At 52.5% G+C, this 14,125-nt stretch overlaps 1 protein-coding gene across 1 annotated transcript in view; it reads right to left on the bottom strand.

Moving 5' to 3' along the window:
• Window positions 1-3,524: 3,524 nt before the first annotated feature.
• The window catches only part of SLC2A1 (solute carrier family 2 member 1), a 29,269-nt gene continuing 18,668 nt past the window's right edge, over window positions 3,525-14,125 (bottom strand). The window contains exons 3-10 of the mRNA XM_081055311.1: window positions 9,081-9,241; window positions 8,741-8,981; window positions 7,504-7,666; window positions 7,220-7,407; window positions 6,861-6,965; window positions 6,288-6,389; window positions 4,913-5,116; window positions 3,525-4,535 (exon numbers count right to left, since the gene is read on the bottom strand). Coding sequence (XP_080911437.1) covers window positions 4,335-4,535; window positions 4,913-5,116; window positions 6,288-6,389; window positions 6,861-6,965; window positions 7,220-7,407; window positions 7,504-7,666; window positions 8,741-8,981; window positions 9,081-9,241 — 1,365 coding nt within the window. The 3' untranslated portion in view covers window positions 3,525-4,334. The remainder of the gene's footprint in view (window positions 4,536-4,912; window positions 5,117-6,287; window positions 6,390-6,860; window positions 6,966-7,219; window positions 7,408-7,503; window positions 7,667-8,740; window positions 8,982-9,080; window positions 9,242-14,125) is intronic.

The following is a 14,125-nucleotide window of genomic DNA, read 5'->3' as shown; positions in this document are numbered from 1 at the left end:
TATATATTAATTATATCATATTATACCCAGTCTTATAGTATAAAATAAGACAGGATCTTATATTAATTTTTGCTCCAAAAGACGCATTAGAGCTGAGTGTCCCACTAGGTCTTATTTTCAGGGAAACATGGTAGATTTGTTGTAAATGTCCCAGTGAAGGGTTATCTCCAAAACAATTTACTCTCTAAACCAGGGGTGTCCAAATTGCAGCCCCGTGATCCATTTTTTATTGGCCTGCAGCAAATTCCAAAAATATATTTAGTTTACTTAAATAAACCAGGTGAGGCAATACTTATTTCACCTCGAGTGAATGGCCCGGCTGTTTGTGTATTTTACGGCATATGGCCCTTGGTGAAAAACAGTTGAAAAAAGTTTGGACACCCCTGCTCTAAACCCTTGAGCGGTTGAGGTTAAAACCAGCCCTGACCTAAATGTTCATAGGACAGCCACTAGTTGGCAGCAGTGTCCCAAGAAACAGATGAAGCCTCCCGAAGCTTCCCCCTGCCAACTTCTAGGGCTATTATAATATGATCTATGATAACCTGGTGGACAATAAGAGTAGGTGGGCGGGCAATTTGTGTGGCCCATGGCGGAAGGAGTACGTGGAGATCAGAGGAGAGAGTGATCAATGCCTGGAGGATGGGGGCGGGCAGTGGTTTGAGACGAGGCTGCGGAAGAGAGCTAGAAATTGATCATTAATAACCTTGAATTTCCAGGTTAAGGAATCTGGACATTACCCTGAGGCAACTGGGGACCCAGGTAAGGTTTTAAGGAGAGAGAGAGACATGACTACATTTGCATTTTACAAAGAGCACCAAGACTGTCGTGTGGCGAATGAGGGGGAAAGAGCCAGGAGGCAGAGGGGACAGTGAGGCCGTGCTCCGGTGATCCCGGGAGAGACGATTGGTCCGCACTAGGGCTGCAACTGCGATGGACAAAGGGGGTCATATTTCTACACTTAAGAAATAAAAACCATAGTGAGAAAGGGGGCATTAAAAATGTAGTTGTGACAGAAGGGAATTAAGATTCTTTCTTTATTATTAAATACGCATTCCGAATTGTTGGATTTTCTGCCTAAAACCGCACTGGAGAAAGATTGTGGAACTTCGCTAAAGTGTAAATTCAATTTCATTGCTTCAACAGTCCTGACGACAGGCTGTGGTGGGAGCTGGGGACAAAGGAATGACTTAGCAGTTGCCTCCTCGATCTGGTGGAAGGGCAGTCAACGCCTGTACAGTGCGCTTTGCTGGAGAAAATGCAGGACGCCATGGGCTCCAGTGGGGAAACCTGATGCAGATTTCCAGGGAGAGGAGGCTTTTGAACACAGGTTATCAGACAAAGGATCTCACAAAAGTGTCAGTGAACCTAACTAAGCACCGGAAAAGAAAGGGGCCTGAGAGAAGCCCTGTTGTTACCTATTTACCCTTTTCGTAAGAAACCGTTGACGTCACCGAATGGTGGGCTGTATCTCAGTGAGCTGCATTCCCCAGGATGCCAGCGCGAAACAAGACGCGGCCGCGGGCTCCCCGAGTAAACGCACCTCCGAAAAGACCTACGTGCAAAACGTTCCGCGGCGAGGCTCCTGGACCATCGCGGGGAGCAGCCGGGCTGTGATTAGTGGGGGCCTGGGCCCCGCCCCGCGCCCGCCCAACAGTGCGGCTCTGATTGGTGGAGACACCACACAGCCCCGCCCCTCACGCGAGGCGACGACGGGAGGCTAACGAGGTGGTTGCGCGGCAGCAGAGTGGGCCGTGGCGCAGCGCTCTTAGCGCCTGGGGAGGATGGACGATCGTCGCGGCCCCAAATCTACACCCGTGATGTACTGCGATCCCTAGAAAAAAGGCGTCAAGGGGCCGGAAGCTGTGCCTCCCGGAGCATTGTGGGCCAAGGCTGGATCCGGCCCCCGACCCGGACTCCCGGCGCCTGCGCGCACTTCGCGGTTTGGGAAATGGCTGGCGCTGGGCACGTTGTCGCAAACCCAGCGGGGGACGGGAACTGGGCAGTATGTTCTCGGGCACTTTCAGACCGGAATCTAGATCCCAGGGCCGGGGCGGGGCTGGGGTGCTGCGGCGCCTGGGGCGCGTGGGCGCCACGGAGCCGCAGGAGCCCGGAGCGCCATTTGCTTTGCATCCTTCGGCTCTGGCATCTAGCGCGCCCCTCCCACCCCACGTGTTTTCTTTCCATCCTTTGGTAACAGAAGCGAGTGCCATCACAGCGTTGTGAAAGTCCTGCGTGCAGCCCGGGCAACCTGGGCCCCTGACTCTCGACACTGCCTCTGGTGACCCACGATGAAGCCGACAGATAACTCCTTTCAATAGAAGCTTTTTCGGGAAGCCTTTTTATAAGACTTCATCCTACTCAACCTCGTTTTCTGTCCCCAGCCCATTATCAGTTGATTGCGCTGCCTCCCCTCCCCCCCCCAGGCGCAGGCAAAGTACAACCCTTTTCTGAACCTACTCATTTTGTGACGTGGGGATGGATAACTCCTCAGGTTCCCTTTTCCTAATGCACACCAATTACTACATACCTGTTTTCCCTTCTCACCCACTCCTTACAAGCCCTCTTTATGGCAAGATTGTAGTTTTGCCTGTGTGCAAGTTATGAAGGCTTCTGACAGGCAAATTCCTTCCAGCTGAGCCTTTAAGGACAAATATCCTAGGTGCTTTATTTCATCAACTATTGACTGCCTGCTGTGTGCCAAGCCCTGCACACTTAGTGCTGACAACTCAGATAACTCAAATAGACTTCTTCCCATTCAACTGAGACTAGTTGGAGAAATTAGGATTTGTAATAAAGGGCGGATGGGTAGTGTCACAGGGAAAGAAAGAAAGGAAGTGTTCTTGAAATTCAGGGATGTGAAAGGGGGGTCAGAAGTCTTTAGGAAGGATATATAAGCTGGAACCAGAAGGGGCATTTCCAAATGAAACTGATGGGAGAAGGCAGCATGACAGCTCCCTGGGCCAATGCAGTGAACAGGGTTCATTTAATTTCTGTGCTTGGGGTGGGGGGAGGAGTTGGGTATGGCGTATGAATTGTGTAGTATAATTACTAAAAGCAGGGGTTTTAGCATATTTGCCCTGAGACTTCAGGCACATAACTTCTTTGAGCGTGTCAAATGCAGATATAGTACCCATCTCACATTCAAGAGAATGCATATCAAGGCCTGAGCATCAAGGTGAGCACATAGCTATCATTTTTTGAAAACTATCATATGTGAAGGAAAATGGGAATGCATGAATGCCAAGATATTTAGATTTTCTCTGGGTAAGAGGGATCCATACAGATTCTTGAGCAATAGAGGGTGTTGATCAGAGGTGCGTGGAAGGGACTCGATGGAGAGTCAAAGTCTAAAGTCACTATAGCAGTTGTGGCTGCTTGCTTCTCTTTTACCTCCATCCAAATCTCCATACCCTTAACCCGCAAGTATTTCAAAACCATGTTTCTAAAAACCAGCCATTTATATCTGTTTAGGTAAGTTACAGAAGGAGTAAGGTGGTGTATTTACAAGTTGGTTTGCCTAGATATACTATAACTTAGTGTCTGTATTTAATATTGACAACCAAAAATATATATATAAATATCTTCCATCTATACACAGCAGGGCGGGAGCATCCATGTGTTCTTGAGTAATGAGTTCTCAGCCTCCCACGGCCCTTCTCCTCTCATGGTGATCATCTGGCCCTCAGTGCAAAAGAGACTAGAACCTGGTAGCTTAGTCTGGCCCTTCCCCTCTCCCCCCGGCACTCCAGTGCTCCCAACTGGTCTCAGGCAAGGAAAGATTAATTTGAGTAGCTGGGTAGGAAGAGATGGGAATGGGCAAGTCCTAATGGAGCCTGACCCCTAGGGTGGGGAGATCCAGGACTGCAGAAGTGAGTGGCCACAGCCTCCTCTAGGGGTAGAAACCTGTAGTTCGTAGTTCGATTAGTGTGTCCTTGGTCATGGTCCAGCCCTACAGATTAGCTTGGCGAAGAAGGCAAGTGTGTCTAGGCAGGACTTGGTCCCCACCCTCAGGCACTGAGCCATTCAGGGTGAGGCCTGGAGTGTGGGTATAAGAGACTCTGGCTGATACAAAAATAATAACAAAATCAGTAATAAAAAAAATTATAAAATCCGTTGCTTGTCTGAATAAATCTGAGCAACAGTCTTGCTTTTGTTAAAATCCTGGAGCTGTTAAAGTCCTAAATACTCTTCTGGACATCATTGCTGGCTGAAGAAAGGAGCCCTAGGCCCAGCTCCACTGAGATCTGCCAATTTGGAAGTCTCATCCAGCTGCCTCTGCTCTGAGAGATCCTTGGGGCTGCTGGGAACAGGCCGGGCTAGTGGTGTGGGGTGCCTCACACTTGGGAATCAGCCCCCAGTGGGTGGAACAGCTCCTCCGGTGTCTTGTCACTTTGGCTAGCTCCCCCCTGCCGGAAACCGGAAGCAATCTCATCGAAGGTCCGGCCTTTGGTCTCAGGAACTTTGAAGTAGGTGAAGATGAAGAACAGAATCAGGAGCACAGTGAAGATGATGAAGACGTAGGGACCACACAGTTGCTGAAAGACATACATACACACTTGGTTGGATTCCTGACCCTATATTCTGGCTGTAGGACCTTGGATAAGTCACTTTACCCCTAAGCCTCTGATACGAGAAAGGGAACACCCACCTACGTCCTAGGAGTGCTAGCATGATTAAATGAGAGTCTACCTGCACTGGGAATGTAATAGGCTCCAGGGAACAGGTTCCCACTACAGAGCAGAATGGAGACAATGCAAAGCCAAGGAAAGAACCCTGGGGTTGAGCTCAGGGTTCCTAGCTGTGTGACCTGGGCTTCTGAGCCTTGTTCCGCCTCAGCATAATTCCAGTGGGAACAGCTGGAAGAGTACTTCAAAGGTGAGAAATGGTATGTATAGAGACAACGGGTTCTTACCTCCACATACTGGAAGCACATGCCCACAATGAAATTTGAAGTCCAGTTGGAGAAGCCAGCAACGGCAATGGCAGCTGGGCGAGGCCCCTGGCTGAAGAGTTCAGCCACAATGAACCATGGGATAGGGCCAGGACCCACTTCAAAGAAGGCCACGAAGCCAAAGATGGCCACAATGCTCAGATAGGACATCCAGGGCAGCTGCTCCTGTTGAGGACAAGAGGGGGGTTGGGAGTTAGGGCTGTAATGGAGCTTCAGAGGAAATAAACTGCAGTTGCAATCCGGGCCAGGGCTAAGAGCAGCAGGCCTGGGGCTGATCCTGGATTTGCGGTGTGGCTTGGATACCCTGCCTTGGGTCTCAGTTTCCTCATCTGAACAAAATGATTTACGCCCTGTATGGTGGTTGTGAGCTCCAGTCTACCCGCTGGGAATGATCATGTGCTGTGCCTGCAAAAGGTGCTCAGAAGAGATCAGTGTGGTCCCCTGGCACTGGCTGCGGACCAATCTGCTTGTGGCAGGAGGAAGAACATTGCTGGGGGTGGGTGTTAGAAAGCTTGTAAGGCACCCAGCTCTGAGTCGGCACAGAGGAAGCCCCAGGCATGTGGTTCTATATATAATCATTCCCCTCGAGGCCACGGTATAAAAGTTAAGGGCTTTGGCTCAGGTCCCAGAGCTGCTGCTCATCACGTGCTGTGTGCCGGACCTCTCAGCAATCACGACTTTCTGAGCCTTGGTTCAGCTATAAAATGTGCGTACTGGTGATTTCCTTGCACAGAGGTTGGACAAATGAGTGTTCGTGTGTGTGAAGTGCTTGGCACAGGGTTATCACAGAGGTTATAGTCACAGGTGTGGGGCCAACAGACCTGAGGTCGATGCCTGAGGTCATCCTTTTATCTGCTGCCTTACTAACCTCACTGGGACTAGGCTTTCTCATCTGTGAAATGGGACTACTAACTGAACTACACCTTTGAGCCGTAAGCATTGAGTGAGATGAAGGCATGTTTCCACGCCTCTGTGGTGAGGAGGGCAATACTTTCTAGGGCTGTTTGGAAGAAGAATTGAGGCTACAGATGAAAACTTTGAAAGGGTTAATAGTGGGCAAAGCAACTCCTAGGGAGACAGAACTTGCGGTCTGGAGCTGGAGGTGCTATGGTGAGAAAGCCCCAAGCAGTGGGGAGCCAGTTCAAGGAAAAGGCTAAAGAGCCAAAAGTCAGGCCCTAGGCCATGGTGGGGGGGTTGCAGAACTAGGGAGAGCAGTACCCCGGCCTTTGGGTGCTGCCGGCCAGGATGGAGCTGAGACAGGCACTTTGGGATCTGAAGCCCATGTGAGCTTTGCACCCAGTCCTGCCACCTCACCCCCCAGAGTGTGGCAACTCACCAGCAGTGCCAACGCGATGGTCATGAGGATGGCACAGCCTGCCATACCAGCCAGGCCAATGAGGTGCAGGGTCCGCCGGCCAGCTCGTTCCACCACAAACAGCTGTGGGCAGACAGAACGTCAGTGCCACCTCCACCTGGAGCCCCCTCCCCCATCCAGAGACTTGCCCCTAGAGCTAGGAAAGCCACATGGCACTGCAGAGACCGAGGGGAAGACGGTACCGTCTCCTCCCTGGGTTTGGCTTGGGGGCCACATTCGGAGTAAAGGAAAGACAGCTGGCCCTAAAGCCTCACAGGAGTACAGGAGGTGAGAGCTGGCCCCAGAGAGCCAGACAGCCAAGCACCCTGGCTGTGACCTTGGGCGAGCCATTGTATTTCTCCGAGCATCAGTGTCATCAGCTGTTGGATGTGAGTAATGAACTTGACAAGTTGTTGAGGATGAAATGAGATAGCACTTCGGGAGCACATGACACATGGCTGGCTCGCGGTAAATGCTGCCATTCAGTCCTGAGGCCCTGGGCCCTGAGCTGGACCCTGGCTGCTGGGTGGTGGTGGCAAGGACACAGAGACTCACCGACACGACTGTGAAGGCTGTGTTGACGATGCCGGAGCCGATGGTGGCATACACAGGCTGCTGCACCCCTGCTTTCTCGAAGATCCTTGTGGAGTAATAGAAAATCTATAGGACAGAGAAGTTGTTGGGGCTCGGCGTGGCCTTGGGCCCTTTCCCTGCCTGTCCCCGTGGGTCTGGGACGGGGTGAGTAAAGAATGAAGGGGATGCTGCACCACTGCACTTACGGGTTTGGTTCTAAACCAAAGTTTCTCCATCGGTAAGGGCTGGTTTGCTGTTTTAAATTTGGGCTCTGTTCACAGCACGCACTTGACCACAGGCTTTGGCTGGGGCCACAGGAAGTGTGGGTGAGGGGCACTCACAGCGTTGATGCCCGACAGCTGCTGGGACAGCTGCAGCACCACGGCGATGAGGATGGGCTGGCGGTAGGCAGACGAGCGGAACAGCTCTAGGATGGTGACCTTCTTCTCCCTCATCATCTGCCGACTCTCCTCCTTCATCTCCTGCAGGTCTCGCGTCACGTCTGCTGTCCCACGCAGCTTCTTCAGCACTGGGGGGTGGGGAGCCAGAGGGAAGGTGGGGGTGGCTCAGAGTGGGAAGAAGGCAGGGGCCGGGGGTAGGGAGGAGGGCAGGGCCCTGCCTGTACCATTCTTGGCTCGGTTCTCCTCATTGCGGTTGATGAGCAGGAAGCGGGGGCTCTCGGGGCAGAAGGGCAGCAGGATGCACTGCATCAGGGCCGGGATGAAGATGATGCTCAGCAGCAGGGGCCACAGCTCCTTGTTGCCCATGAGGGCATCCAGGCCGAACACCTGGGGAGCGGGGGGGAGGGAGGAAGCAGCTGTGAGCGCCCCGCCCTCACCCCTACGCCCTGTCCCCCTCTGCCCACTAGCCTTCGCCAGCTTGTATCCGCTGCTGCTTTAGAGAAAGGCTCTGCTGCTGAGGCTCTGCCACTCACTTGAGGCTAGGGTTTCCAGGCGGGAATTCCCGCCCATTCTCAGGAATTTTTTCCCGCTTTCCCATCCCCAAATCTCGAGAAAAGTTGTTTGGGAAATCGGGAAAATCGGCTCCTTGAACCCAGTAATATCCACAATGGGAAATAAACGTACTACTCACAATGTACCTCTTAGACATTTTCCCTGTTTATCGCTAGGGTTTCCAGGCAGGAATTCCCGCCTGTTCTCAGGAATTTTTTTCACTTTTCCGTTCCCAAATCCCGAGAAAAGTTGGTCAGGAAATCAAGAAAATCAGCTCCTTGAACCCAGGTGATTGGTAGTATCGGCCGTCACTTTGTGGAAACGATTCATCATGGAGAACAGAAAACAGTTTATGTCTTGGGATTCGGGAATGGGAAAATGAAAAAATTCCTGAAAATGGGCAGAAATTCCCGCCTGGAAACCCTACTTGAGGCTTAACTTCTCTGAACCTCACTCAGTTGCCTCATTTGTAACACTAACACCTCCCGGCATTAGTGCGAGGATAGGACACACGGCTGCCACTCTGCCATAGGACGCTTTCAGGGATGGAAAAGGGAAGCTTTCTGGAGAGAGGGTAGTGTATGTGCAGGCATAAAGCCCTACAGGCATGAGTGGGGCCCAGCATGGTGAGGAACCAGTTGGCTTCCCTGCACCCCCAGGTGAGAAGAAAGGCTCAGTGGGCCGGGATGAGAAGGCTCGTCATCTGGACTTGCTCTCCCCCTGAGGAGGCGCACAGGGCACTGTGACTGGTGGCGTGTTCTCCGGGGCCTGTGCTAGGCTGTGCCCCATGAGGCTGCCCTTCTCTTCAGGGCTGTGGAAGGCTGGGTGGGAGATCTAATCAGGTGTCATGTGGACATACCCCTAAGAACCACTGAAGCTATGGGCTGCGGGAGGTGCTGCCCCACTCACCTGGGCAATGAGGATGCCGATGACAATGCCCAGCTGGTGCAGGGTGCCCAGCGCCCCTCGAAGGGCTGTCGGGGACACCTCCCCCACATACATGGGCACGAAGCCCGTGGTCAGGCCGCAGTACACTCCAATGATGAAGCGGCCCAGGATCAGCATCTCAAAGGACTTGCCCAGTTTCGAGAAGCCCATGAGCACAGAGGATATGAAGGCCAGCAGGTTTATCATCAGCATGGAGTTCCGCCTGAGGGTGGGGTCACAGGTCAGAGGGGTCCCTCAATCTCCCCAGACTCCCCACACCCAACTGGGACTCCCCGGGCAGGGCCAGAAGCCCTTTGCTCACCGGCCAAAGCGATTAACAAAAAGGCCCACCGAGAAGGAGCCAATCATGCCACCTACGGAGAAGATGGCCACGGAGAGGGACCAGAGTGTGGTGAGCGTGGCAGGTGGGATCCCGTCCCCATAGCGGCTGGCCCAAGTCTGGTTGTAGAACTCCTCAATCACCTGCAGGGGGAGAAGCAGCCTGGAGGGCGAGGCCAGGACCCAGTCGGTCCTTTCTCCTGGCACTCATCCCTCAGAAAGGGCCATTTTACCACAGGATGCTGGAGAGAGACCAGCACCTGGCCCGGCCCCAAATTCACTGCATGTTCCTGTGCCAAGTCGCTCCCCTTTCGTGAGGCTTAGTTTTCTTAAGTGACAAACAAGGGGCTGGGCTCCCTCTCCTGCTCTCATGCTTCCCCTGGGCATGTTTGTGGCTTTGCATATTCAACAGGACTTGCTGGGAACCAATAGCCAATGACCAGTGGTGGAAGCTCAGGCATAGAGAGGAGAGGTTCAGAGAGAAAGTGTTCTTTCCCACTTATCCCTTTCTCCTTAAGATGCTGAAGGCCCCAGCTCCTGTCACCCAGCCCTCTCCCCAACTCCCCTGCTGGGGAGGAAATACAGCTGGACAGATGGGTTCTGCCCTGGGAGGAAGGAAGAGCAGGCTCACTGACTGCACTCAGGGTCTGGTGTGACCAGCTTGCACACAAACCACGTTCTTGAGACTCACACTGCGCTGTCTGTCCCCTAGGTTTACTTCCTTGTGACTGGCCTGGAAGTTCCACCTTGAAGGACTTATGGCTTCCTCCCCTCTCCCAGGGGCCCAGCTGGGAGGTAGAGGGAAGGCCAGAACAAGGAAGCAGTTCTAGGAACTGGAGCCACCTGCCCTCGCATAGGCCTGCCCACTGGCCCTGGCTCTATCTACCCAGGGGAGGGCCTGGCCAGATCCCAGGAATGTGACAGGCAGGCGGTACAGGTTCTGCCTGAGCACACACACTCGACTCTCAGGCAACGCAGACACACATCCAGTGCCATGGGACTGGCCAGATCTACCCCGCCACATGTACAGTGGGCACAGGCCCAATGTACCCAGAAACAGCTTCCTGTGTACACAAACCATCACACACACATTCATGCTCACATCATCTGAACGTTTCTGGCTTCAGCCAGTCACCAATCTGCATGCTCCTCCTGCCCTCACCATTTGCAGTTCAAACTCAACTCCATTTGCACTCAACCCATCCCAGTACCCTTGCCCACAATCATATGGCAAGTTCATGTACACACAGCAGTACTCATCTCTTATACGATCTCCAAAAGCACTGCTCTTGGCCCTCCCTAACCCTCAGCACCAGGGATCTAGTGGAGGGAGGCTGTGGGAAGCCACAACAACCAAAGGGGAAACTGAGGCCAACAGTCCCATTGAGTGTGGTGGGCCCGGCCCCATGGTTACAGTAGGTCCCTGACCACGACCTATCTTTTTCCTGCTCAGTTGCCATGATCGGTCCAAGGTCTGTAGACACCTGACAGAGGCCGGGCTCTAGGGGATTAGGATAGATGGACATGGGGAGGGGGTGGAGAGGTGAGGCAGGCCTAATGATCTACTTGTTTGTCCTAGGGAAGCCAGACAGTGTAGAGGAACCTGGACACAATCAAGTTCAGATCCTAGCTCTACCACTTATCTCCAGCGTAACTCAGGGCAAATGATCTTGTCTCAAATGATAACATTAGAAACCCCTACTGTGTAGTGCTGCAGGGCCTTACAACAACCTTATGCTGTTTATATGGTGTCTGGCACCATCGCTGAGCCAAGGGACCCCACCACGTCCAGTACGGACCCGAGGGATGTGCAGACCACCGACAAAGTCTAACCAAGCCTACGTCCCATAATTCAAAATCAAGGCTCCTGCCAGATATCAGTCTAACATCTCTATCTTCTTCGCCCTCCATGGTTACTCTGCCTGGAGGGCCCGCCCTGCCTTACCATGCTGAAACCTTTTGAGATCCAGCTCAAAGGGTCCCAGGAGTCTATCCTCCCTGAGGACAGGGATCTCAGGGGATTCACACCAGGGTCTGTCCCAGAGCTGGTGCCAGAAATGCCTGGTGAGTGAAGGAGGAGTCAATGAAGAAAGGGCCTTGCTTTTGCGGGGGGCAGAGAGAGGCAGCTTTCAACAAAACAAAACACAAAGTGCTTGTGTTTTTCAAGGGACAAAACCAAGCCCAGAGGAGGACAGCTTGGGAATAGTCATGCTCCATTTATCAGGCTCTGAGGAGAATAAGCTGTTCTGGACAAGGGAACTGTCCAGATAAATGACACGCACCCCTCTGGGGCCCCCAACTTTCCTGATCCATTATCTGGGTGGAAACCTTTTCTTCCTCCTGTCACTCTCACTTTGCTGCCCTGCTGACCTCTACATGGAACTCCAGGACACTGATGTCCTTGGGGTTCTCTACAGGGGCAAGGAGAGGTATTTGCCCAGATGGCTTTTAATTTTTGCATTCTGCAGTTCTCAGAGTCTTCCTGTGGTTCAGAGACTTGTCCTTAAAACTCTCAACATGTTGGTTTAAATTTTGCCAAGAACTCAGCTAATGGAACTTGTTTGAATTGTGTGCAAAGGTAGAACCAATAGATAGGTACTAAGTAAGGGCTTACTGCCCACATGAGCTTACAGATGTAGGCTGAGGTTTGTGTTTTGGCAGTTCAGGTCTTTAAACCTCTTTTCGTGGCTGGCTGGAGACGCTGTGGACCACGTTTGAGGTGTTACAGGAACCTCTCTAGTTAAGTTCCCTGCTTGTGATAATAGGTCAGAGGGACCAAACCTTGTCTTGGCTGGCTCCTCTATGGCTCACGAGCTCCTCTGCTAGCCAGACCCCTTTATAGAGTTGAGAAAGGGTGAGCAGGCAGCCACTTTCCCCTTGGCCCCAGGCTCACCCATCCCCCCCAATGCCACTTGCTACCCAAGCTGAGGCTGTGCAGTGGACTCCTGCCTCTTGATCTGGCACTTGAGATTTGTGGGAAGAAGCTATGCCCAGTTTTCCATCCCTGCTCTTGGTGTGGGGGCTCTGTGTCCTCTTGCCCCTAGGAGTCCGTGCCTCATGTGGGGCTCAAAGCTGGCTCTTGGCCCAGGAAAGGCAGGGGGATCCCTGACAATCAGACAAACCTAGGGAGAGGTTCTGGGATCACCGCTTCCACCCACCCAGTTACTGCCCTTAGCATCCATCCTAGCAGTGGATGGGTGCCCAAAAGGGTGCTGGGTGCCCCTCCTTACTGCTCCCCTCACAGGATCTCACAGAAGCAATCTCCACAACAAGGTTACTGGCAACATGCTCGGCCTGGCTCATGTTTGAGGTGAGGTCAGACGTGTGCCTCTTCTGAATGCTCCCACCTCACGTGCTCCCATCTCACATGCTTCTCACAAGCCTGGGAGATACACTTGATCCTGCCACACCCTCCATCTAATCAATCACCAAGTCCTTTCCATTCTGCCTCCTAATTTGTCCCACTCTCTACCCATGCAGCACCTGCCCTGGGTCTCACCTGGATTTTGCTCCTGACATTTTCCATCCACTGAAGCCAGATTCCATTTCCCTCAATTAATTACTCCCCAAAATGGCAGTTGGAGCCCTGACCATCAAATGAATAGGCTCAGCCATCCCTCTGCATCTTGGCTCCCCCTTCCCAGCCCATTCCCAACCTTTCCACCCTGCCAAAGGTCTGTGAGTGTGTGCGTTCTGGAGAGAAAGAGGGGGTCTTGTCAGTTGGAGGGGGGATTGCCAGGAGTTGAGGGGCTATTAGAGATCTCTGTCCACATATCCCCTCATTGAACTAGAGGGCAGTGGCCCACTCGGTGACACTGTAGAGGCCAGCATGGAAAAGCAGGTCGGCTCTGGGTGGCTGAGATCCCTTGAACTGAACGGTTTCTAGTAAAAGGCTATTTCTCACCCCAGCAGTTCTCCTGGGGGTGGGAGTGGAAGTCTTATGTCATGTCTGAGTCCTTAGGAATAACCGCCCTCCTCTGCCCAGGCAACCCTGGATACAGGGCCACACATTTGCCTGTCTACAGGAAGTCCTGACTTCCTCTGTGCCCAGGCGGTGTCTGCAGTGAGGCCTGGTGTGAAGGGAAGCAGGCTGCCCGGTATGCAGAATAAGCCACTACTTGTGTCACCGTTGTGCTCTCAAGGACAGAACCACCACTTTCCGAGGAGTATTCAGGACAGGGTTTTCTACTTTCAAACTGCCAGAAGACAAAGCATTACCCTAAGGAATTTATAGTGTAGTCAAGAATCTGAAGGAAAGCTCTGTCCTCAGACTCTGCCTGGCTGCCCAGGGCAGGGGGACCCAGAAGGTCTGCAGAGCCCCAGGATATGCACTTCAGCTCAGGGGCAAGAACAGCTGTCTAGGCTGCAGAGGATGAGGTTACTCACCTTACAAAGGTGAGTTCCCTGCGAGCCGGGAACTCAGACAAGTCACAGTTTAGAGCAGGGATTGGGAAACATTTTATGTAAAAGGCGAGATAGAAAAATACTAGAATCTACAGACCACATATGGCCTTTGTTGCTTATTTTTCTTTTTCCCCTCCTCTAACCCTCTAAAAATGTAAATAAAAAAGCTTAGCTCACGGGCCATACAAAAACAGGCCACTGTCTGGATTTGGTCTTCCTGCCAACCTTTGATCTAGAATTCTAGACTACTGCCAAGAGAAGGGTTATGTGTTTGGAAACCTCTGGCTGGTCTCACCATCCTTCCCGGTAGACATTCTTCTAGCCCAGGAGACCTGGGTCTTCTAGTTCATGCTGTGCAGGAATCAGAGTTCCCTCACAACACTCTCTTCTCTCGTAGATGTTACTGTGTGGATGAAGGGGTTAAGCAGCCTGTCACGCTTTGAGCTTCAGTTAGGAGGAGGAAAGGGCCAGCTTGTCCACCTTAGTCCCTCATCCAACCTTGACTCCTGTTTCCTGTTCCCTACCTTCCCCTCTCCCACCCAGCTGGGACTGCCCAACCCTCAGTCTCCATAGCAACTCTCAGTCATACAGCACAGTCACCTGGTAGTTTAGAGCCAGATGCTG

The sequence above is a fragment of the Rhinolophus hipposideros genome, assembly GCF_964194185.1.
Source record: "Rhinolophus hipposideros genome assembly, chromosome: 8".
NCBI lineage: Eukaryota > Metazoa > Chordata > Mammalia > Chiroptera > Rhinolophidae > Rhinolophus > Rhinolophus hipposideros.
Note: the sequence above shows the minus strand (reverse complement) of the source record. Positions and strands in the feature narration are given on the sequence as shown.